The sequence below is a fragment of the Streptopelia decaocto genome, assembly GCF_964273445.1.
Source record: "Streptopelia decaocto genome assembly, chromosome: 7".
NCBI classification, from domain to species: Eukaryota; Metazoa; Chordata; class Aves; order Columbiformes; family Columbidae; genus Streptopelia; species Streptopelia decaocto.
Window position 1 is genome coordinate 19,330,925 of NC_138661.1, and position 23,838 is coordinate 19,354,762.

The window sequence follows — 23,838 nt, forward strand, 5'->3', positions numbered from 1 at the left end:
TATGCTTTGAAAGTTTTTAATGGAATTTAAAGTAAAACTCTTCTTACACAGACATTTTCTTCTTACAGTGTAAAAAAAATGTAAAATTGCTCAAACTTACAAACTTGGAAAATTAGAGACATTTCAAGTATGCAATCAACCTCATTTTATGAAAACAATGTATATTAAAAGTTCAAAATGCATTAATCTTTCCAACATCCTGTGTTCCCGGTGGTTAATCGTCCTTTCTGCTGCTGTCCAAAGGAGACAAAGTTCAGTCCCAGTTGTAACATCATCATTCACTGAGGAGAAAGAGAAAAACAATTCATGTATGATAACAATCCTACCAGTCTGCATAGATGATGTGAGAACTGATTTGTGTCCTGCCCCTCAATGACTAAGACCCTTGCAGATGAGATCATCTGGGATGAAAAGCTCAGGTGATTTGACTACTTTTAAGAGAGGCCCATGGCCGGAGCTTTCCCAAGTTTGCTGCTAGTTTATGAAATCACGGGTAGATGACAGGAAGGAGCTGTTCGGCCAGAAACTCTGAAAAACACCGGATCAGTTTGTGGAAAAAACAGCTCAGACACAAAGCAACAATGGTAAAGAAGAGCTCATGTTGGATTTTCAGCTTTATTCAAGTAAAACTCAGTAAACACAACATGTCCCAGTCAGGATTCCGGTGACTCTGCCCGACCCCAGCTGCAGGACACCTGGTTTTCAGTGTGGCATCACAGCAGTTACTGTTTATACTACTGCAAACAAACAGCACAGAGTTCTCTTTAAAAGAAAGATGCCCACCCCAGGTATGTTTCTTCATACAATCTTTGTTGTTCATCACACACACATTACTCCTGTGAGTACAATTACACTGGTGATGTAAGTCACAATGTACCCCCAAACCTAACCAAGAAAAACAAGTGTCTCACCTGGTTTGCGTGCGAGTCCATTTCAAGGCGTGGCGTGGGGGTACAGCAATAGTCGGGTGGTAAAAAGCGCAGTCTGGCCTCGTACACTGGGTATTAAATCTGCAATGCTGAAAATGAAAGTGCGTCACAAGAGGCTACTGGAAGGCAGCTGAACTCCTGAATGAGCTCACCTAGAACGTGTGACGCGCAGATTCGCAGTGCTGCATGACAGATCTGACAGGCGACTGAATCAACAGTCCCTAGTGCAATCGGTGCAGCCCAATGGCAGAAGGAAATCCTTTCTCAAAAGGATTAATCATGAGTTCAATGCTCCAAAAGTGCCACTGAACTGGCAGCTGCAAGTTCCTCCTCCTCCTCTGCCCCAGCATCCCAGCTGGGCAGATTTTTGACAAGTGCTGTGGCTCTTTGACTGTTCGAATCCCCCCAGAAGCATCTGGTAGAAAGACTATTTAAAAATATGATTTGCCAAATTCTTTAAGTCACTGCTTTTGTATATTCTTTTTCTGAGCCAAAGTTGAAGTGTGAAAAGTAAAAAGTATGAAATGCTAGTGCCATTTCCTGACCCAAAGTACCCTATTTCAAGTATCTAGAAAGGAAGGGAAGAGATAGGAGATAGTTCTTACTTTTGGGTGGTAAAAAGGACATTCCATTTTCTTACAAGCAGGAAAAAACTTGCACAGCGGACTACTGGAGGGTACGGACAGTGTGGGAGCTGGTGCTAATAGTGGAAAAGAAAAGAACAGCAAGTGAGCCTGGGTCAGAATACATGGCTTTTTAAATACAATTCCACACAAATATCCTTCTGCAATAAATTATGTTTTATGATACACCAAAGTTCTGCAAGAAATGTGGGAACCATATCACAATGCACCAAGTGGATCTCATCCTGGGTCGAATGAGACTATCAGGTAATCATTAGTCTTGGTTCTTTACCATTTCAGGACAGAAGATACCATGGTCATGGCAATGCTTCCAACAAATTAAGCAGAGATTCTGGTAGGCGGAGAAATTCGAATGTTAAATTCAGACAGCAGCAAGCCTCCTAAAGTTTAAGCTAACCAGACAGAAAAGCGCAGGCAGTGCACTTTCCAGAAATGCAGAGGAGCTGCTGGAAATGGCAAAGGAGATAAGCACACTGTATTCTGCCTTCCGGCAAAGTATCAAAACTGCTTTGTATTCTAAGGGCTAAACCACTTCCAGAAGACCATGGCTCCAGTGGAGCAAAGGCCTCCGCCCTCTTCAAAGGCTCAGGAATGCCAACCCATAATGCAAACACAGCTATTGCGCTCACTGGGTAACCTCAGCCCTGACATTCATCTCATCCTTACCTAAAGTTAACCCCTGCAGGGTTGGTAAAGAAAAAAATGTTCATACTGAAACCTCTGTTTTCTATTTATGTCACAAGCTCTTGGTACAACATGTATCCAATTTAAGAAACAAATCTGAGTCAAACTGGAGTGCTGGCCAATCCCTTCAAAAGAAGGGATGCCTTGTCCGAGTCAATACTTTGGCCTTACATAGATTTCATATGGACTCTCACATAACAGCATCCAGGGACCTTTCTGGTGGCAGTTGTTGCAGTAACACTGGATTACTATTCTTCAGCTAGCATTAAGAGTTGAAAAAAAATTAAGTCAAATCAAGCAAAAAATTCTTTCTCCATCACTGTCAGTTTCTGCTTTCAAAAATACAGTTTTCTCCACAGCGCTTTCATTCAAAGCTCAAAAAAACAAGAGAAGCTCACCTGGTTTAGGAGATGGATGGGGGCTTCGGCGACTGGCGTGAGTGTACGGACAGTCTGGCTTAGTGCACTTTGCATCGTATTTACAGTTTGGATGGATGAACAAGCATTTATCAGCAAACTTGCAGTTAGGAAAAACTCTGAGGGGAAAGAAATTGAGTCAGAAGCCCATACTCGGAGCAAAATCCCCATGGAGCTGTTGCTCACGAAAGCCAGAACTATAAGAGGGCTTGCCCAGGTGTGTTAGTTCCTCACAAAGCAGAGCGTGTGGGTGCAGGGCACCAGCTGTACTCCAACAGAGCTGCACTCATTGACCCTGTGGACACTCTTTACGTGCAGTAAGTAACTGAACTATTAATACCTTACACTCAGTGGAGCTCAGTAGCAAGCTCCTCAATGCAAACTAAGGCACATTGTTCTTAGCCTGCAGCACAGAGCAGCAAAGGCACTGTGAATTCACACCTCCACACAGAGGGGCATGGTTCTCTCGCTGATGAGAAAAGTGCTATTTTGAATTTAGTTATGCCAGATTCTAAAAGAAAATTCCAATGTCTGAGTAAATGAAGCTACACAATCTGGTAACATCTACCTCAAAGCAGAAACTGCCTTTCTGAACTGCTGCTGCTTGTGGATGAAAAGTGAAAGGTACAGTGCACATTCATGAGTCAGCCTTTGCTTTCAAATAAAAACAAAACCACTTACTTACTATTTAATGGTATCCTAACATGTTCAAAAGCATTTTGACAGCTAGCAGAAGAGTGCCTGCTGTTTTAAGACGACATCAATTCCCCCATCTCTAAGCAACACAAACCCACCAGCCTGTACACTCAGCTAAGCTTCTTTCTGCATGAGCACACAGTTGTGACTCTGCTTACTGAACACAGCCCTGTATTCTGACACGTGGTGGATGGGAGGGAAACAGAAGGGAAATTACAGTGTGATAATCTAGCTCTGATCCTACCCTCACAGACTTAACACCACCTTGGAATATTTACTAACACAGAAGGGAAATTTGTAGCACTGAAATAAAAATAAAGTCAAATGGACGAGCTTTGCACTACTCACTTGCAAGGCAGCGTGGGGTGATGGTATATACATTCATCTCCATTTTTACAGGCAGGCCAGTATTTGCAGCGCTCGAGCACCTTCTCCTGTTTTTGCAGCACACTTACATCTTCCATTTCCACTAGAAAGAAAAAGAAAAAAATCAGGCTGGGGTCTCTCTGATTCTATATATGATATGGCATACACAACACAGCATAACTGAAATTCAGGATATTTCCCATTCTCTCTCTCCTTTTAACCCAATTCTTGATAAGCCCCTATTTAAAAAAAAAAAGCTAAGACAGTAAAAATTTATGTACAATCACATTATCTGAAGAAAATTTCCAAAACTACAAAGTGAAAGAAGTCAGAATATTGGACTGACAGCTGCCTTTTGGTGAAAAAAGACCAAACTTGAACTGTTTACAAGGAAAATAAATGAATTTTCTTCACAAATCCAAATTGAGGTGTGAAAGTCAGACCAGATCTTGATCAGACGAGACAAAGATTCTTCTTTAGTTATGACTGTTCTGCTAAGCCATGTGTTCATGATGGCTATGCTTCTTTCTCTGAGTTACTTTTGGCTCCAGAAGATTATTTCAAGAGATAATGTAAAACATTTTTACACTAATCAGGTACAATTTATTACCATGGGGACACACACCAGAAAATACCAACTTTACTGTAATTTGCTCGCACAGATACCACAGCCACTTCAGTTACCTGAACCCCAACTCCAATCCAAAGAGTATTTTAAGGAATTCCAAGCTGAAATATTCAAGACCTGGGACTTTGACCTTCTCCACTTCAACATTATTTCTAAAACCTCATTCTGCAAATTCAGGCAATTCAGCTTATACCTTCACCGCTGTTTAATTTTCCCAAATCTACCTAAACCTTTGGCATGACAAAGCTTTCCAGGACTTCCAGACGTACCTCTCCAATCTAACTAGTGACACAGTTGCTCCAGCTTCGCTCCATCCTCAGCTTCACTTGTGCCTTCTCCTCGCAACACAGGGAAGCCAAGTAATGCTACCCTGGGGTAAAACCCCACGGCTTCTACAAACCACCTCCTCACTGATCTGACTCTGTGAACTTCAGTCACACCCCCGCTGCTCCTGGTTAAAGTAGCTGATCAGATTAGAATCCCTCACAAAGATCCAACTGTATCAGCAACACTCTCCCAAATAGCTTTAGTCATGGGTATGAAATAGACCATACCAGTAAAAGCAGAGATCTGCAAGGGTAGTACTCGAATACATTTTACACTGGACTAGTAAAAATGTGTCAATGGATATGTAACATTCCTGTCTTCTTTAAAACTGCCTGATATTGCAAATCTAGAAAGAAACATTAATACCATCTGACATATTTTTTGAAGTTCAAGGCATGGCAAAACATTCATCGCAAAATCTCCTGTCCATCAGCAGCGGGACAAACGATAACAGGTCAACCAGAAGTGCGGATTCTCGCAATCAAGACAAACTACATTTTCGAAAGAACAAAACCCAAATCTTACCAATCCTGAGATATATGGAGAATTACCTACGTGTCATATTGCTCTAGTTTCCCAAGATAAACGCTTCTAAAGATACGGTCCCACTGAAGCACTACATTTCGTTTGCCTAAAGAATGTTCTAATTTGAAGAATAAACACCATCACTTTGATTTCTCAAAAACGATAGATCCAAGAGTTCTATCCACAACCAAACCACTGCACTGATGTTAGATCTTGTTGGTAAGCACAATTACCATCGCAGCTCTCGAGGTGCCTGGCTACAACCTGCATCTGCTGTGCTCGAAGGCCTTTTAATCCTCTGCTGGCACACATATTTTGGGTAACTGGCTTGAATCCTTCCGTTATACACATATCTTCCTCTTCTTGATCAGAAAGGTATCCTGGGGGACTGGGCACACCATCCAGTGTCACGATGAACTTGGGACTAGCAGGTTTCTCTGGCTGTGCAAGCTGGTCTCTACCAAGAAAAGAAATGTAGTAAAATTAGTTTGACTTGAAAGGTTTGAGTAAAAGTGAGCTGCACTAATAACCAGAAGTAGTGCAAGCTATCCTATGGAGAGTCATGCAGTAACAAACCTGCTGTTAACTACTAATTCTGTACTTCAGTTCTTAAGGAATGTGATCTCAGGGTGAAATGGGTATAAAACTAAACGCAATTTAAGCAAAATTATTATTTCAGAAAGCAGAACAGCTGTGACAAAAAAGAGAACTACTTTTCAGTTCCTTTTTCTTCTTCTTGCAAATCAAAGACACGTTCAAGCTACAGTTGAACCTGGGAATTATTTTGCATTTAGAACGATTTCTGGGAGTTTTCTTGCCCCTGCTTTTTTTCCTGTGCTATTCAATGTCAGTTCATTTTGCATGACTTCACAGCCCCTGACTGGACTGCCAAAGCACAAGTAGGACCGAACAATTCCATCTAAACCACAAACAAGCATTCTGACCAACAGTCCTAAAAGAAGAAACATTTCACCGTGTCTGTATTAGACGTCCTGAGAGCGCTCGTATTGCCTCTGTGGCCCTCTTTCCCAATTGCTGATTCTGCGGCACTATTTCCTCAGACAACCTGGGCTTCTTCAGAATAAATGACCTAGTATCTGAGTGGACCATAGATTCCGCATCATAGTAATCTGAATTGGGAGAAAAATGACATAGAAAAAGAAAAATAAGGTTGTAGTTGTACTTTTAACTTTCAGCATATTTTTTATATCAATTTACATGGGTGATAAGCTAATTTTATTTATTTTTTTCTAATTTCTTAGTAGTAGCTTTGAGAAAACATTTTTACTTCCTTGCTAATTCCATGGAAGTGGATCAACAAGAGCCACAGGTCATATTAGGCCAGACCAGTAAACTTTGTTACTGCAACAGCTGTGCTGAAACAGCGTTGAAGAGGGTGCATACACACCCAAAATCTCTCAGGCTTTGAACACCCACTGATGTAACACTTTTATTGCTTAGAAAACACTAGCAATCAGTACAATTAATTGAAAAGGAAGTTATACGTTAACATTCACTGACCAAGTACTATTTGAAAATAAAACATCACAAGACTTAACCTTGAGTTGCTTGCAAGGTATCATCAATCATAGGATCAATCTGAAGCCGAGAAGAGATCTCCCTTTGGTCAGCTCCTAAAAAAACAGTAATTACAAAAATTTCTACTGCATGTCAAAACGAAACAGCAGATTTAAGAACTGAAGCACACTTTCTAATTACTTTAATTAAAAAACAATACCACCACCACCACAACAAATCCCTCCACACTTCCAACAAGAACACCATTCTCATCGTTATGAACCCGTTTCTCCTTGTTTCAGAAACAGCAGCAAGTTTTCTCCAGGCAGATGGCACAGCAAAGTGTAAATATTGAAAGACTCCAGTCTTTCCCATTGCCATTGCTTGGTACAAACACGCTCTGCGGGTACAGCAATTGGTAAAGGCCAAGTTCTTCCTCCACATTTGTGTGGTGCCCGTTCAGAGAACACACACACAGGAAAGCAGCTACCTACAAGGGACCACTTGATGGTCTTCTTAAAAGATGTGAAACAAATCAGAGTAGCACTATTCTACATTTGACATTTGGTTTGAAAAAAATTATTTTGCTTTCTACAGATTTCCTAAGCAAGTTGGCATTTCAATTTCAATGGCAAAAGAGCAAAAATATTCAGCAGAAATATATTCTGCACATTAATTCCAAGACTGATAAAGTTTCTTCTTATGTACTTTACAGACATAATTTCAACTACTTTATGTTGGCAGAAATATTCCAAATACATCTATATCACAAAAGAGGGATTGAAAATACAGAATTTTTGTAATAACTGATGTTTACCATTCCTTAGCAACGATGATGAGCTGATGTAACAAAGATCTTACACCAAATTTTAGTCAACAATCTAAATATCTAAATATCTAAATGCTTAGGAAGAGTAAACTAACTTCTATAAGAAGTGTTTTTCCACCCCTTTGCTCCTATTATTCTTTGTAACTAACACAGATATACACGCATATTTCTTTCTCTGTAACAAAACCATACTGAAAAGACACTTTGACTGCCTTTAAATGTTACGCCATTTTCCTTCAAGAGTTTCATAACAGAAGTAAAAGCAAAGGTTACTGTTCACACAGTTATCCTGATATCAGTTGTCCTGTAACACCAAATATAGCACTCCAATATTTACACAAAAAACCCAACATTAGAATTATTTGTGTGGTTACAATATGTCAGAAAGAATCTTTTAATACTTCATATGCTGCAAAATTATTCCAAATGTAGAGTATCTTAGCTCTCTCACATAAGCTGTGTGACAGAATTACTCCTAGAAGATAATAAGGAAAAAAAAAATGCAACAAATGGAGAAAAGAGAAGTTATTACAATATAAATGTGTGCATTTGCTTATGCAAAATTATTCTTCAGTGATATCCAGAATGTTATACCACCCTTCCGTTACTGATAAATTCCTCTGAGGTAATCTGTGTGTGTGTACATTAATAATATATCTTACAGCCATGCTTCAGAAAGCTTCTTCGTTTTCAGAGCACCTCCACGTGCAACTTTTAATGCTGACTTAAAAATGAAAAGCATCTATTTTCTCTGCACAGCCTGTTGTAAAATGACATTCCCTGGAATAAATTTTTAAAGAATATTATCAGATGACCTTGAGTTCCTTCAACTGTCTGCTCCCTTGGCTCTTCTACTTGAAGCTGAGAAGTCAGAACAGGCAGTCTGTTTTGTACATGGATTACTTCTAACTGAGATCCTTCTGGGCTAACTCGAGTCCTCGGTGCAACCGGAACAGTCTGTTTCTGTGGAACTTTAAATCAAGAAACAATGGTAAGGTCAATCATTTACATACAACCCAATCACACAACAGTATTATTTCCACATATGGTGCTAAAATAATTTTCATAAATTCCTACACATACACAAAAAAAATCCCAAGCATCTGTATCCTCAAAAAGCGTCTTTAGCTACCTGTAAAATTCTTAGCGTGAAAGCACATTTGTGCATGTGCATAGAGCACTCTATGAGTGGCATCTCAGAACATCTACAGCATGAGAAGAATTAGAGTGACATTAGCAAAGTATTCATTCATCCACTTCTACACTTAATTAATTAGGTCCTTTCTTACAGTACTGAACTCATTTTTCATTCCACCTTTCATATAAACAATCATGGATTATCAGTGTACACATTTCATACAGCACCAGCTACCTTATGCTAAGGTGCCTGCAAATAGAATATAAAACTCAACAGTAGAATCATAGAATCGTTTTGGTTGGAAAAGATCCTTAAGATCATTGAGTCCAACCACTAATTTAACACTGCCAAGTCCACCACTAAACCATGTCTCGAAGTGCCACATCTACACATCTTTTAAATGCCCCCAGGGATGGCGACTCCACCATTTCCCTGAGCAGCCTGTTCCAGTGCTCAAGAACACTTCCAGTGCAGATGTTCCTAACATCCAACCTAAATCTCCCCTGGCTCAACCTGAAGCTGTTTCCTCTTGTCCTATTACTTGTTACTTCAGAAAAGAGACCGACATCCACTTCTCTACAACCTCCTTGCAGGTAGTTGTATCATGGAATTTGAGGGTAGCAGCATGACAGGGTGACTTCTTTACTTGGCTTCTGCTAAGAGCATCAGAACCGGTTGTGAAAAGCTAAGCTTATTCTTCACCTGGCTGAATATCACATCAGCACTCAACTTCTGACACATACAAATAAAAGGCAGCACTGAGTACTGGATTTGTCATTTAAGATATTACCGTTTTGTTTTACCTATGTGTTTCAAATGAGCTTATTTCCTATTCCGCTCAAAATACTTTTAAAAATACAGGAAATATTACCTCTGAAGCGGAACTTGCATGATACTTCAGATAAAATTCACAAATCACCTTTGTATTAAACCACAAAGTGGTGGTTTTTGGCCTCTCCACTGAAACATTCTCATGTTGGTAAGTCGAACGACAAGACCACTACTATTAAAAATCAATAGTTTTAATTAATTTTGAAATTTTCTGGCTATGTCTTATTTCCTGCCATATTGCTGTGTACACAGGAAAGAGCTTCCTGTGTCACCTCAAAGTACTGTTCTCTGTGTTGCTGGTTTTTCCACCATAAACACTACTTGCTGGATACTGGCATCAGAACTGAGGAGTTTCAGTGCTCCTACCTCTTCTCTTTACAAACCGCTCACTCTGCTTACAACCTGGAATGAAGACAAGCACTTAATGCTTGGGAGGAACTTAGCTTATTTGCTATTAACGAAGAAGTATGATTTTCTTTCAGAAGTTCATTTACTGTACAAAATATTCTTTGTAAGTAGTCAAACAATTCAATAGTTTACTAGAACTATTATTAGTTAATTTTTCTTCAATTCTAAGATTGGCAATGATCTTTATTAGTCATCTGTACAATTTCTTTTGTTTTAAAGCCAGCTCACTCTACAACCCACTTCTAACATGCACAGACATCTCCAATTCAAGAGCCTTTGAACACAGAAAACTCCATACACATCTCATGTCTTTAATCTACTTATCAGCACCTGTGCTACCCTGAAAATACAAGTAACAACAGAAAAACAGGGAAGAAGCTCACAATGACCATTTTGTACATGTGCTGATGTAGAAGGAAGGTATGTGTTTCTTAATAGTTAGTTTGCAGGTTTTGAGCGAGAGCAGGTGAGAGATTTTTAATAGGTTTTAATTTTGCTCCAGATGGCATAAAAGTCATGGTTTGGGTAGTCTAGTGAATGACCCTTCCCTGGGACTTACTATCTTGATTAATGTATTTTAAATAAACTCTTTCCTCATTTATGCTTTCATAATTCATCACTCAAGATTAACGTAATGTTCACAGGACATAGAAAATCTCTTATATGTACCACTGACATGCCCTATTTAACGTTATGTTTTATCTCTAAGAACTATCTTTAGGTTGGATTTATAAAACAGGGCTTGGAAATACTATAGTTTGGCAGAAACAAAAATAATGCTAATTACCAGTGGAATAATTGGTTGTTTTTGTAACCGATTCCTGTGCTTCCGAGATTGCTTTCAGTATTAAATTCTTATTGGCCTGTTTTGAAGGCGGCAATGAAGGTCTAAGGGAGATAAAAAAAATAATGGTACATTAGTTGCAACAGCACACGTATCAATGTTAAACACAGATATTTCAACAGGTAAACACAATTATTCATAATACAGATAGAGATCATAATCTAAAATCACTTTATCCAGACTTGTTTTCAGCTTGTTAATCTAGTCTCCAAGTGGCTAGGGATCCACAATGCTCTCAAAAATGGAAGTCCGGAGGCGCGATTTCACCTCTCGGCTTAAGTTGCTGTAAAACCACGCAGCATCCCAAAGCTATTATACAAACCCTGCCATTCACCTCCTCCCACCTCTGCCCCTCACTCGCCTGTTGCTGCATTTGTGTTGGCACTGGGAATTATGCGGCTGCCCCAGGGAGAAAGATCCAGCTGAAAACTGACTCCATCAAAAAAACATTAGTTGAAAAAAAAAAGCTTTCTGTTTGTCTTTGAACATCAAAAATAAGGACGTTTAAATCAGATAAATGTGCTGTGGCACTGAAGACAAATTCAATGAAGTGTATTAGCTTAACACTAATTTATACAAGCCAGCACCGTAGGTCAGTAGAACCATCTCTTGCAGCGGATGCACAATAATAAAAACAGGTTACAAAATTAGAGGAAAAAAGACAGTATAACCAGACATCTCACCCACAGAGTTGTGAGATACTACAAAAAAAAAAAATTAAAATGGTTTACTGAATTTTGTCTGTCAATTTTCAAAACTGCAAACAGGTTTCCCCAACTTCCAATTGCAAAGTTCTTGTTCATTTAATTCATTCTGGAAACTACACAGAATCATTGAGATCTCAAGTACCTTCTTTCTGGCTTTGCAGGTACAGACACACTGCTGGAGATGCCTCCTGTTCGCAATCCATAGTCTTCCTCATCCTCCTCATCTTCCCCATCATTACAGAACTTTTTCACTTTGACTACTGAGCTCACAACAGGCAACCGTCTCTTCCTGGAGCTTTCTTCCTACAACAAACAGAGCAGCCAAAACAATTCATTTAGCATAAAACATGTATTAATAAGCCAGCAAAGCAAATATTGCAATTCAACCTAAAGCCAGAAGATGGAGAACTTCCATTCAAGCTGCATGAGTCTAGGACTACTGTACTGTCTGCAGAAACAAGTGGCAGCAGTAGGGAATATGAAAATCAGACATATTTACACTCAAACATCTAATTAAAAATGTAACTGTAAATAACACCAAGAAACAGAGAAGAAAAATCTAAAGTACAGATAATTTATCCAACGTCTACAGATGAAGCAGAATTTGCCAAAGAAATTAATACTACCCTTCAAGATGTACCTGTTGAAAGTCTCATAGAGAGAAGTCAAAGCAGTATGAATGACTTTCCCCTCTGTATCAACTCTAATTCCAGATTAGTGCAAGGGCAAATTTCTAGCAAGCTGACATATTCCAAAGGAAACGACTAGCTATACAGAGCCAGAACGGTCCAGTTCAGGCAGTGCAAGATCCCCGTTCTGACACAGCCACACACCACCACCACAGCGCATGTGGTAGTGACCAATTTAAATGCCAGGCTACGTGAAAGCACAGAAGCAAGCATGTGTCAATAATTCCTGTAGGAACCATCACTCAGCACTGAACTACACATGAGCACAATGAGGCATCTGGATGCCAGGTTTGTACACAAGACCCTTGAAATGATCCTGTATCCTCCAAGGAGAAAGAAATATCCTAAGGGATGGACCTGGACTACACCGATACAGAAGGTTCATACAGTAAAAACAAAAACAACAACAAACCAATACCTAAGGAAATCAAAGAATCACTTAGGTTGGAATAGAACTTTAAGATCATCAAGACCACCTGTAAAACAAACACTGCCAAGTTCACCACTAAACCATGACCCTAAGTGCCACATCTACATGTCATTTAAACACTTCCAGGGATGGTGACTCAACCACTTCCCCGGGCAGCCTGTTCCACTGCCTAACAACCCTTTTTGAATAAAATTCATTGTCCTTTAGCAAAGACAGAGAACCATATGAGCGGTAACAAACAAAGATACACTTGGAATACAAGCTATGTAAAATTTCCTCTTCATTACAAAATTAGCAGCCATAACAATCTTCATTTCTCTCACAAAGGGCTCTTAAACTGATTCCTATGGATAGTCTTAAAACTGTCAGCTAGGATTATCACCCTGCCTGGCTTAGTCTGGCCTCCAAAGTATGCAGGGCTGCAATCACCTTTTAGTTTGTCCTTGTACAACACCTATCCCAAAGGGTTCTTAAATGCCATGGTTCTAAAGAGTATAATAATCCTAACAAGCAACATATCTGAGCTTTAGGGACTAATGTATATCTACCATAGGTATGAATAAAGAGCATCCAAAAACCAGATTTACAGAACTGTGTAGAGCTGGAGATTTACATAGCACATACAGAAGATCATGCTGTTGCAATGTTGCAAATTTAATATTTCTGATTCCTCACATGCATCATAACCATGTGCTAACCCATTCGTCCAACTCCATACAGCATGAAGAAGTACAAGCTAATTAAATCTGACATGCAGCAACCAGTCAAGTGATGACGTTACACTACGCAATCTCTTTTTAGCAGTGGATCTGAAGAATGAAATCCCAAATCTACTGGTATCAGTAACAGAAGTCTTTTGATTTCTCTGAGGTCAAGATTTCACTGGAAGTGTACATAGCAATTTAGGTTCCTAGCAAGTCTAAAACACTGCAATAGTTTAGGTTGTACTAACCTCACTACCTGCTTTATCGGCACTAAGTTTGGAGGTGGGTCTGTAACTCTCTGCTAAGCTGCCAAATGCTTCTGGATTGCCCAGCTGGCCCGTTTCCAGAGACCTGCAGCTCTGTGTGTCTGACTGCCGGCTCCCCTGTAAGCTGCCCTGCTGTGACAGTCTGTGCACATGTGTATTGCCATCCCCACTCCGGCTCGCTGGCGGTCGGTAGATTTCAGCAGAAGGACGAGAAGAACCGTAAGTTACAGTTACAATAGGTTTCTTCCGTGACAAAGGATTCTCCTGCACAAAGTTCAGGTCTTCATCAATTAGATCATCTGGTTCAGGTTTAATGTCAATTACAGCTTCAGAAGGTGACAATTCCCTCAAAGGCTTGACTGTAGATGTTAAGCGGGATGCAGAACCATCTTCACAAGACTGCCTGATAAAATAAGAAATTGCCAACTGTTAAGTCATCTGCAAATAAAGCTCTGGAAAATGAGAACTGTCTTTTAAACAAAGCCAGCAGGAAAGAATCATTAAGGTACTATTGTTCATACAAATCTAACACACTGATCGCTACTTTTAGTTTGCTTAATTCATCTAATCTCAACTGCTCCTTAAAGAAATTGAACTGAACTCATAATATGATGTTTTTATGCAACAAATTGTAGCAATACTTTATTCTTCAAAAGTACTTTGACCTTCCCAAGTACCTGTGCTCTTCAGAATGGCTACTACAATCACACAACTACTAACGTCTGAATGTGTGTAAGTAACCAGAAGCTTTACCGTGAAGTAGCGTTCCTTTGCTCCTGTGAGCTGGTTGAAACTCTTGAGTCGTTTCTTTCAGTCCGAGTGCTGGAAACTGCAAGAGGTGGCAGGATATCTTCACGCCTCTTCTCATCATTTGCACACGAACTGCTTTTGCTGGAAGGAAGGTTGCTCTCAAAGATATTAGATTCTGAAGATTTTACACTAGATGGTTCTGTGGAGACAAGTACCTTTCATTTTTACATCAAAGCACAGCAATACAGATTTTACAGTAAATGTAGCTAAGAAACTGCAAAAAAGACATCATGCAGATCTGAAAACACAACAAGCTGAAAGCTATTTCAGCTGAAAACATTAGCAAGAAACACCCAGAAATAAATTCTGGACTCAGAAATAAATTCTTTATCTGAAAATATAAAGCAATTTTTCTAAAGAGTCAGGACCCAAAGGACCATCTAAATTGAAAAGTAATAAAACAGTCAGCTATTTTTTTAAACTCATTAGACATGCAACACTACACAGAAAAGATAACCTACTTTCATTCAAAACTAATTTTCTTACTTACCAGTAGTCACAGACCGCAGCTTATCCAAAACACCATGGAGCCTGAAACAGATGAGGGACAGGGAAGAAAGCAAAAGAGAAAAAGGAAAAAATAAAATAAATTTAACTTACATTCAGAATAATAATCTTCTGGAAACAAACTGCCTTTCCCCCCTATAACAAGCATCTCATTTATCCAAGACATCACTTCTCATCAACTGACATGTATAACCTCAAAAGTGAGGCTTTAAGTATCTTGCCTCCAGTGAGTCTTCACACACGCAGGTAGAGCATTCATCACACTGTTAACTTGAAAAAATACACAACTATGAAAGCAAGAAAACTCCCTGGAATGAAATATCTGTTTGGATACTCTGAAACATGGACTTAACTGAAGATTTATACTGTAAGCCAAACTCAGTATTAGAAAATGCATGAGAAATATTATAATGGTTAAGGCTGTCATGCAGTCTAGCATAAATTAATTCACACTGTCAGGAGTTTAGAAAAGAGTTCATCTGTTGCTAGTTCATCCTGCTCACAATAATTCTGGGGCTCTACCTTTGTTTTGTAGAGCTGAGTGGTGGTAACAAATAAAAGCCTGAGAGGTGGGAATACATAAGCCTTTGGTATACGGAATTAGATCCAGTGCTCATCTGCCCTGACATAGTAATTCCCATGCACAACTGCAATTTGAAGCACTATTAGCACAAAAGGAAACAAGTTTGTCTTGGTTTTTTTTTTACATTTTTACATCTAACTACACTAAATAACACTCTCGTGCTCACAGTGGGTTTTGCAGGAATGATTTTTAGTCAACTTATGGCCCTCACTTACCTGAGCATTTCGCACTTCATTCAAAAATCTGACTGGACCTTTGAGCAAACAAAGAATATAAGCCCTCCAGTCCTTTGCTACTTAATTCTCACAGCAATAGCCTAATTGTTGACAGACCAAAAATAATTTACTTACTAGGGCTGCAAAGTAAAAGTTTTGATTAATGTAAATTACACAATGGGAAGCTAAGTAACTTCTTAAATTCTCAGGTTTCACTTACAGAAAACAGTCCTGACTGCCGCTAAGAAGCGTGACAAGTAGCTTACAAACATACCAGACAGTGAACCTGACAGTGTTGTTTCCAAGGAAAAGAGAAAGGTCTTCTGTCATCTGCTCCTGACTCTTCTTATTGGCCACCATAACCATAATATAATCAGGGAGCTCTTCATCTAATAGAAAAAGAAATACGTTGTTTTAAAGTGCAATAATCATAAAACATATAGCAAACATCCTTAAACATGTCACCAGATTTTTTTCTCCAGTTTTACTATAAAGACTCTGTCGGCAGAGGATTAGGTAAGTAAATTAACAAGATTTCCATTTCCTCTGAGGTCCAATACAAGTGTCAGCTATGAGTGAGGAATGAAAGACTGTCATCTTCACAGAAGCATAAGCTGAAGGTGAGTAAATAAAGCATTAAAAGGACAAGACAAACGACAGCAACTTGGCTGCCTATATCCTTTTACTTGAACAGTAACAATGACCCACAATTTTCACCGCTTAAAATGTGGCCAAATATAGCACATTATCCTTGTCAAATTTCCTCCAGTTACAAAGATCAAACAGATGAATACCCCTTTCTGATTTATGCATTAAACAAAAACTGTATTAACTTCCAGATTTTCAATATACAAAAACAATTAATACCAGGCCATTAAAAAAAAAATAAAAGGCAAACCACACAAACAGCAACCTCAAGAGTCTTATTCTCTAACTCCCTAACGCGTGCAATTTCATACACAGGGAGAAATCCATTCCCTCACTCACAGAGGGTACACCTGCTCATCAGAATGGACAGGAAGGTGCTCAGAATCTGACATTACTACATTAAGGGTTTGGGGAGTTTGGTATTTGGCTTTTCACTTTGGCCTAACTCTGACCTACTCTGAAGGACTGAATGGTGCATTTATTGCTCGAGGGCATTGGGTATGCCTCCTGAGCACATACTTCAATTTAGTTTAATCAAACTCCTCGTGCTCCCCAATACCACTCCATGACACAAACATAACAATAGTAAGTGAAGGTAGTTGGAAAATCCACTTCAAATTGCGAATATGAACCAAGGCATTAATATAGCTTTACTAATTTCAATTAAGTTGAGCTTGTAGACAACATTAAAAAGAACTAAAAAAATGAAAACTCTTAAATAGGAATCAAAATACAAATCAAATTAATTGCCTTTCTTCTGTGTCTCTCTATGTACCCTGTAAATAATTAATTGGTACCCTAGACTACAGAAATAACATTCATACACTGCACCTGCACTCCACTATCACTATTCAAGTGTTTCAACAAAACACATCTCTAGCCTAATCACTAACTGTTTGTGTGTGTTTTGTTTATGGTTTTTGTTGATTTGTTTGTTTTTTAAATTTATTCATTTGTTTTTTAATGTAAGCTGCAAGCTGCACAAGATGGATGGATACCCAGATCCAGGAACTTAGAATGAACGTCATTCTTTGGCCATGCTACTTTCAAACCTGGTCACCTCCTCAGGTGGTTTACCATATGATAAAGAAGGTGGTACTTTAAATATAGACTTGTAACTGCACAATAAAAGAAGGAAAACAATTGTTTCTCTCAGTGACTGTGTTGGCTTATGCCAACTTAGATTGTATGCAAAACTACTTTTGAAAATATTGACAGTTGATGAACATTTAACTATTTTTGTTCTGCTTCATAGATACACATTTTTCCTAAGTTCTAGACACCAAATAAGTTTCAACACGTCTTGTAGCAAAATACTTTTTGATAGAAAAGAACTAGTAATTACAGAAAGAAACAAAAGCATGGTTCTTGCTCACAGAGGCTAGAATGAGGGAGAAACGACTTTTAACAGTTACCCAAAAGAAAAAAAAAGAGGCTTTGAAAAACATTACTTGAAAAGTTGTCCAAAATACTCTACTTGAGAAAATAAACCTGGAAAATGACATAATTTTTGAAATAATGGTTTAAAAACAAAAAAGAGGCCAAGGGAAGTCAGACTTGGTGATAAAGAATACAAAGTTATTTAAAGAAGTTCAAAAGCTGACTGAGAAGAAAGTGCAAACCTTGTATACTGTTCTTGGGAACTGCCTTCTGAATACAGGAAACAGAAAGAAAACAGAGAAAGAAGAATCAGCCATAGCTGGAATCAAAGATTACTACTATTCTATCAGCATCTTGGCATTACAGATAAGAAAGATTTTTTTTTTTTTTAAAAACACAGGAAAAAGCAGACAAAGTATCAAGGAATGAGAAACTGAAACCTGGAATGATAGTAAAAAAGAAAAAAAAAGTCACTGTAACGGCAACTTTTGAAATGGTGAAAAAAGACGGCCTTACAATGAAAAAACTCTAAACACTGTTCCTTGGCACTTGCTGAGTTCAGAACATCAGCTCATAGGTTCACACCTTCATGGAACATCAGCTCCCTTCTATGGAATCAATACATTCTGATTCGATAAATACAATGGCCTCCTTTAAATGGGAATTGAGTTCAAGGTTAAACTACAAACTTTGAACTTGGTCCTGCGACTCATGGGATCTCTGAGCTATGGTCTCCATTCCTTCCCTTCAACTGAAATCCAAGAAATATCACAGACAACAAGGTAGTTGCAGGACTGAGGTATTTGGCTTCCAACAGAACACTATATTGTTACCAACTTTTGCTGCTGTAAAAAACAGCTGCTCTTAAGTGCGACATCCCTTTAATCCTGGATTTCAGGGGGAAAAAAAAAAAAAAGAAAAAGGAAAATAAAGAGGCGGGGGGGGAAGAAAGAAAGCCATTTACACAGCTCATATCTCTTTCCTTGCAATCCAAAATAAAATCTCACCCTGCCTCCAAGATTCTGTTACATATGTTTCACCAAGATTAACATAACTCTTAGTTTTCCTGTCAACTGTCAAACTCTTACATTTTGCAGATTTGTCCTACATGTTTCTGACATGGCCTTTCCACCTGCTAAAACAGCCTATCTCTGTGTTACAGTAATATCCTTTCTCCTAATTTTGACAAATGTCTCACCCCAAATTCAAAAGGCTATTGAAAACGTGCCTAAGAAAGACTGACTCCATCTCAGAGTGGTCACAGGTAACTGCTGCTATATTTGAAAGGATCTTGCTTTACATGTTTCTCCTTATGCTTCAAAGAAACTTCCTTAAATATTCACAGACACATCACTGTTTGTTTTTCTTTCAAATCCCTTGACATGTCTCCTTGAAAGGGGAGACTGTTAGCCTTCTTCGTTATTTCCCTTTAGTTCTTCAAACATCAATGTCCACATACTGCCTCCTCTTATGGTTTGACTATACATATTTTTGAGAAGTAAGTCTTCTTCTTTCATACTAGTCCAGCACTTCATATACTTCATCTCATGCTTAAGGCTTCTGTATGCAGTAACACAATAATAAGTAAATATGCTATTCCATTGACTATAACTTGTTTCCTATCTAACAACGAACCTATAGAAGATTACTAAACGTATGATAAAACTTACCAACATAAGCCCCCAGCTCCTGCAACTTTCCTTTTATAGCACCCTAAAAAATAATGAAATAGCATTTAAGGGATGGAGCAACAAAGTATTTCTAACTGCAAAACGGTGGGAAGCCTAGCAAAGTTTTTCTCATTAACTGTTTGAACATGTTGGTTTAACATGCTACTTTTCCTATTCTCCACTGCTCATGATATAAACGTTGTACTAGTGAGGGGCTGTAAGCAGACCAGCAAGTGTCAGGAATCTCACACTCTACCATATTTCATATATACTGTACCACACTATACGTCCTGACGCTACCAGACAACCTCCAAGCCCCTGCTGAGACCACCTGGGCTCATAAAGTGCAAAGAAAACAAATTCTGGGTGCTTTGATAAAAGGTCATTCAGGGCTCAGCCAGAGAAAAAAAAAACAACTGCCAGGATTTTCAAACTGTGACTGCTGAGTAGGAGCAGCCCTGGCGGTACGGGGGGTCGGATCAGAGCCTCCGGCCAGAGCTGCTTCCCCTGCCGGGCAGCCCCCGGTCCCGGACCCGCGCCGCTCCTGGCCGCTGCGGGGCGCGGGCGGAGAGCCGGCCGGGCCGCTGCGGCACGGCAGGACCCTGGCTCCGCGTCCCACAGGAACGACTCTCCTGATCGTGTCCCTCCCGGGGAGCCCCGAGGCCGAAGGCCGCCCGCTGCCGGGAGCTCCTGCCAACCCCGGCCCGGCTGGGGGTTCGCCCGGCTCCCTCCTGCCGGGGGAAGCAGGCCGGGCGGTGCGGGGCCCGCCGCAACCCAGCACCCCGCGCCTGAGGGGAGGCCGGAGGGAGCCCGGCGCCTGGGCCATCGGCCAGGCCTGCCTCCCGCAAGCGGGCGGAGAGGGAGCGACCCGGCTGCTTCTCTCTCACCCGGATCTTGCGGCTGATCTCAGTGCCGATCTCCATGGCGGCGCCGAGCCGTGCCCGCTCCGCTCCCGCCGTAGGCCGCGCCGGCTCCGGAGCGCCGCCCCGGAGAGTGCGCGGCCTCCGCCTGCAGCGCCCCCTGCCGGGCCGCGGCGGTGCTTCCGCGCCAGCCCCGCCGCGGGGGTCCCAGAGCGGGGCGGCGGGAGTGAGGCGGAGCCGCGGGGGGTCGCGCCCCGGCAGAGCCCTAGGCACTAGCGGAAAGGCACAAGGTGCCCCGTCTCACTCCGGCGCTCCTCGGCAGCCGCCGTCTTTTCCCCGCTTCTCTCCTTGCCCCGGCAGCTGCCCCCGCCAGCTCCTCGGGGCGCGCCCCGCACTCCGGCTCCTTAACAAAATGCTCCGTGTGCCCAGTCGGCACCGGGCCGGAGGGCGGCCTGGTGGGTCGGGGCGCCCCTGGAGCAGTGGCCGGGATGAGAAGGGCCGCGCAGCCCCGGCCGGGAGGCCGGCGGGCAGGGAGGCCCGGGCGCCCGCGGCCGCTGTTACCGCCGGTCACCGCCAACCGCCGGGGCCCACGGCTGCGGCCCGGCCTGCGCTGCGAGCACCGGCAGCCGCGGAACGTGGAAAAATAAATGTACCTTGCAGCACATCTCTAATAGTCGCGTGACAGTGGGTCTGTTCTTAATCACTCAAGTGTCACATTCAGCTCTTTTTTTTTTTTTTTTTTTTTAAGTTTCCTCTTTCTTCCTGTTTCTATAAAACTGGTTTATGAAGCCCTGCCACATGGTTTAGAACTATGAATACCATAAGATTAACAAGGTTTAACATTAATGCTCTTCTTTAAAAGTACAAAAATGGAAGATTTAAATATCTGTTAAAAACCAATACATTATGATACAGCAATACACAAGGTATCCAAGTAACTTTAAGTGCTGTACTATAGCTATACTATAAAAGTATTTTAGTATTGAATTTTAGTTCTGTGACCCCACGTTGAGATTGATAAGCCTTAAAACAAGATGCTCTTATTTTTTTCTAGGAGGTTGCAGCATCTACTAGTCATATCGCTACAAGGAGTCATTTGCAGAGGGAGGAACAACTATGTGGAGAAAACCCTATGGGGCAGATAACAGTAAGCAGAAAAGATGTCATGTATAAGGCATACCATTTATCTTTTGCATCAGTGTCCCAGCTTCACTTCAGCTGATTTAGTGAGTACTAACATTATAGAAAGCTCAGCCTACAGCTAAAGGGTCTTTTACAAGTAATGCTAGTGGGTAAAATAAACTCCAGGCGTTGTAGTTAACAGCTGTATTAATCTCTTTCTGCATCACTGCTCCTAATATAAACCAAACATCATACAGAGATAACCTAGACTCATTATTGCTAATGATCTGAGCTGTTTGCCTGACTGTACTTGTAATATACTGGTGTTACAGCGAGATACAACTAGTAACAGATTAGTTTAATTACAGCATTCCGTTTTAACCTTCAAGAGACATATTTTGCTCTCTTAAGATTTCAAATAAGTTTCATTACTTTATTATTGGAACAAGAAAAATAATTATTGAGAGACAGAAATAGGATTTGAGTTTAATTTCATAACTAACTAATGGATTTACTTTAGAAAGACATACGGTGTTTAAAAAGAAAATGTATCCTTTGTGAATAACAACAGGAGCTCATTGCTTCAAGTTCAGCACTGCATTACGTGTAGGAAAACTGCCTGTTTTCTTCTAATAGGAAAATTCTATAAACTTACTTATTTAGTAGAACATGGTTCAACATTTTACAGTGTCTTATAAGTAAAAATGAATCTTGAAACCATGAAATTTCAGGGTTCAAGCATGTAACAGACATACTGTATGCTTATTTTTCTAGCACCTTCCATTCTCTCCACTACCAAGAAGCAGGTAACGATGCATAAAGACCTATCTCTCTCTTGCTTTTGCACAAATAAGAAATGGAATGGTGAAAAAACAGGGAGGCTTCAGACACAGAGGCAAAACACAGAAGTGATGAATAAAGTGAATTTGACCAGAGAACAGCTTTAATAGTCACATGTAGAATCAGAGGTATTCTGACTTTTCAGTTCATGAAGTCACTATCTTGCATGGCTAGTGAGTAAATCAAGATATTTTTCCACATGACTTCTCCATTGTTTCAGCATCCTGGGAATGCCCCTTTAACTAGTAGTTTCTGGATTGTCCTGCCTGTGTTTTTATTACAAATGGATAGCTCTCCAGTAGACTGAGCGGTACATCCATGCGTACCACTTGTGTGCCCGGAGGGTGACTGATTCTGCTTCCTATTTGGCTCACTTCCAACTTTCTGTCTTACCATTAGTCAGTGCAAAGACCTGGTGCTGGACAGACTTCCCAGAATCAGAACAAGGCGCATACTTGCGTCAGCCTTCACCCTGTTGGCTGACATAGTTAACTGCAATCACGTATTTGGACCAGGATGGAAAAAAAAACACCACCACCTTGTTCCAGAAGGGAAGATGTCGATAAGAACAAAGTAGCTTTATCCCTGTTCCACTATGGGCAGGCAGAATTCAACCTAATAGGCGAAACCCTTTTTTTTTGTATTTACAGAACAATGGCTGCAACATTCAGCTGTAGGATATTAGTCTTTTCCTCCCATAATCTTCAATAAGAGAGTAAAGAGTACAGTAAAAGATGCAGGCATTTCTATCCATGCATGTCTTGAGTGTTGACCAGGGATTAAAGAGGAAAAGCACAAGTACAGAATAATGCCCTGGGGCAATCACTCTATGTCTTATTGATGTGATTTTATCAGAGTTCATCACACGTTCATGGACTCCCGTGTCTCATTCTCCTTTTTATTAGAGTTGATAGTTGGAGCAAAGCAGGTAACGGAGAGCTGATGAGGCAAAAAATGAGATAGGGCAAAATGGAGAAAGTGCAAAAAACCACAAAGTTAGGATACAACAGAAAATAGAAAAAATAATTCAGGAATAAAAGTTTGATGAGCTTCAAAAGGAGAAAATGTGGGCTGCAGAGGAGCATATTGACAATGTCTAAGCTGTCTCTTTTAAGATGAGGTGTTGTGTTTAAATGCAAAGAAAGAAAAGGCAGCAAGGACTAACTATGGAAAATAAGAAACCTCTAATAAATGCAATAACTTCTAGGCAAGGAATAAGGCAGGAAATGGGTGTGATCAAGATTTAGAATAGGAAATGTGACAGGTAAGAGAATTGAGACTTTGTTTCCAGTATGAATTGTCTAGGAATAGGAGGTGTTGCCGCTATTACCCTGAATTTCCATGGCTTGAATTTGTCATGTGTTGTATCAGTCCGTTTTCTCTGGCGAGTAACCGTAGTTCTGGCCCGCAGCAGATATCATTACAAAAGAGTATTCATTTAGGTTAGTTCAAAGTTATTTTATTTTCCTTTATATAAAATTCCCTTGGATTAGTTCTTTTTTTTTTGGCTTATGGACTGCTCATCGTAACTATGGTTGATATACAGAGGGGAAAAAAAAGGGATATTCCGCTGATCTGAGGAAAGACCATTGTGTCTAAGAAATAACTTGGAAGAGTTCAGCAT

At 40.3% G+C, this 23,838-nt stretch overlaps 1 protein-coding gene across 2 annotated transcripts; it reads right to left on the bottom strand.

Moving 5' to 3' along the window:
- On the bottom strand, nucleotides 1–20,410 carry ZC3H14 (zinc finger CCCH-type containing 14). Of its 2 annotated transcripts, XM_082058013.1 has the most exons (17): nucleotides 20,280–20,410; nucleotides 19,393–19,435; nucleotides 15,969–16,083; nucleotides 14,880–14,920; nucleotides 14,333–14,528; nucleotides 13,562–13,982; nucleotides 11,633–11,793; nucleotides 10,727–10,827; nucleotides 8,378–8,533; nucleotides 6,775–6,849; nucleotides 6,189–6,345; nucleotides 5,449–5,672; nucleotides 3,718–3,838; nucleotides 2,656–2,792; nucleotides 1,535–1,629; nucleotides 912–1,018; nucleotides 1–281 (listed from the first exon to the last, which is right to left on the bottom strand). In XM_082058013.1, exons 1-17 carry the CDS (start codon nucleotides 20,313–20,315, stop codon nucleotides 275–277), a joined length of 2,193 nt encoding a protein of 730 aa, XP_081914139.1. In that variant the 5' UTR covers nucleotides 20,316–20,410; the 3' UTR covers nucleotides 1–274. The 2 variants fall into 2 exon arrangements, with proteins under 2 accessions (XP_081914139.1, XP_081914140.1); XM_082058014.1 differs by lacking the exon at nucleotides 19,393–19,435 and having other exon boundaries at nucleotides 20,280–20,379.
- Nucleotides 20,411–23,838: the final 3,428 nt, after the last annotated feature.

Excerpts from the sequence above, each read along its gene's own strand:
- ZC3H14 (XM_082058013.1), bottom strand. The coding sequence starts at position 20,315 with ATGGAGATCGGCACTGAGATCAGCCGCAAGATCCGG. Across the intron at positions 19,436-20,279 it reads AGATCAGCCGCAAGATCCGG|GGTGCTATAAAAGGAAAGTT; the intron begins GTGAGAGAGAAG and ends ATTATTTTTTAG. Across the intron at positions 8,534-10,726 it reads AACAACCAATTATTCCACTG|TTCCACAGAAACAGACTGTT; the intron begins GTAATTAGCATT and ends CTTGATTTAAAG.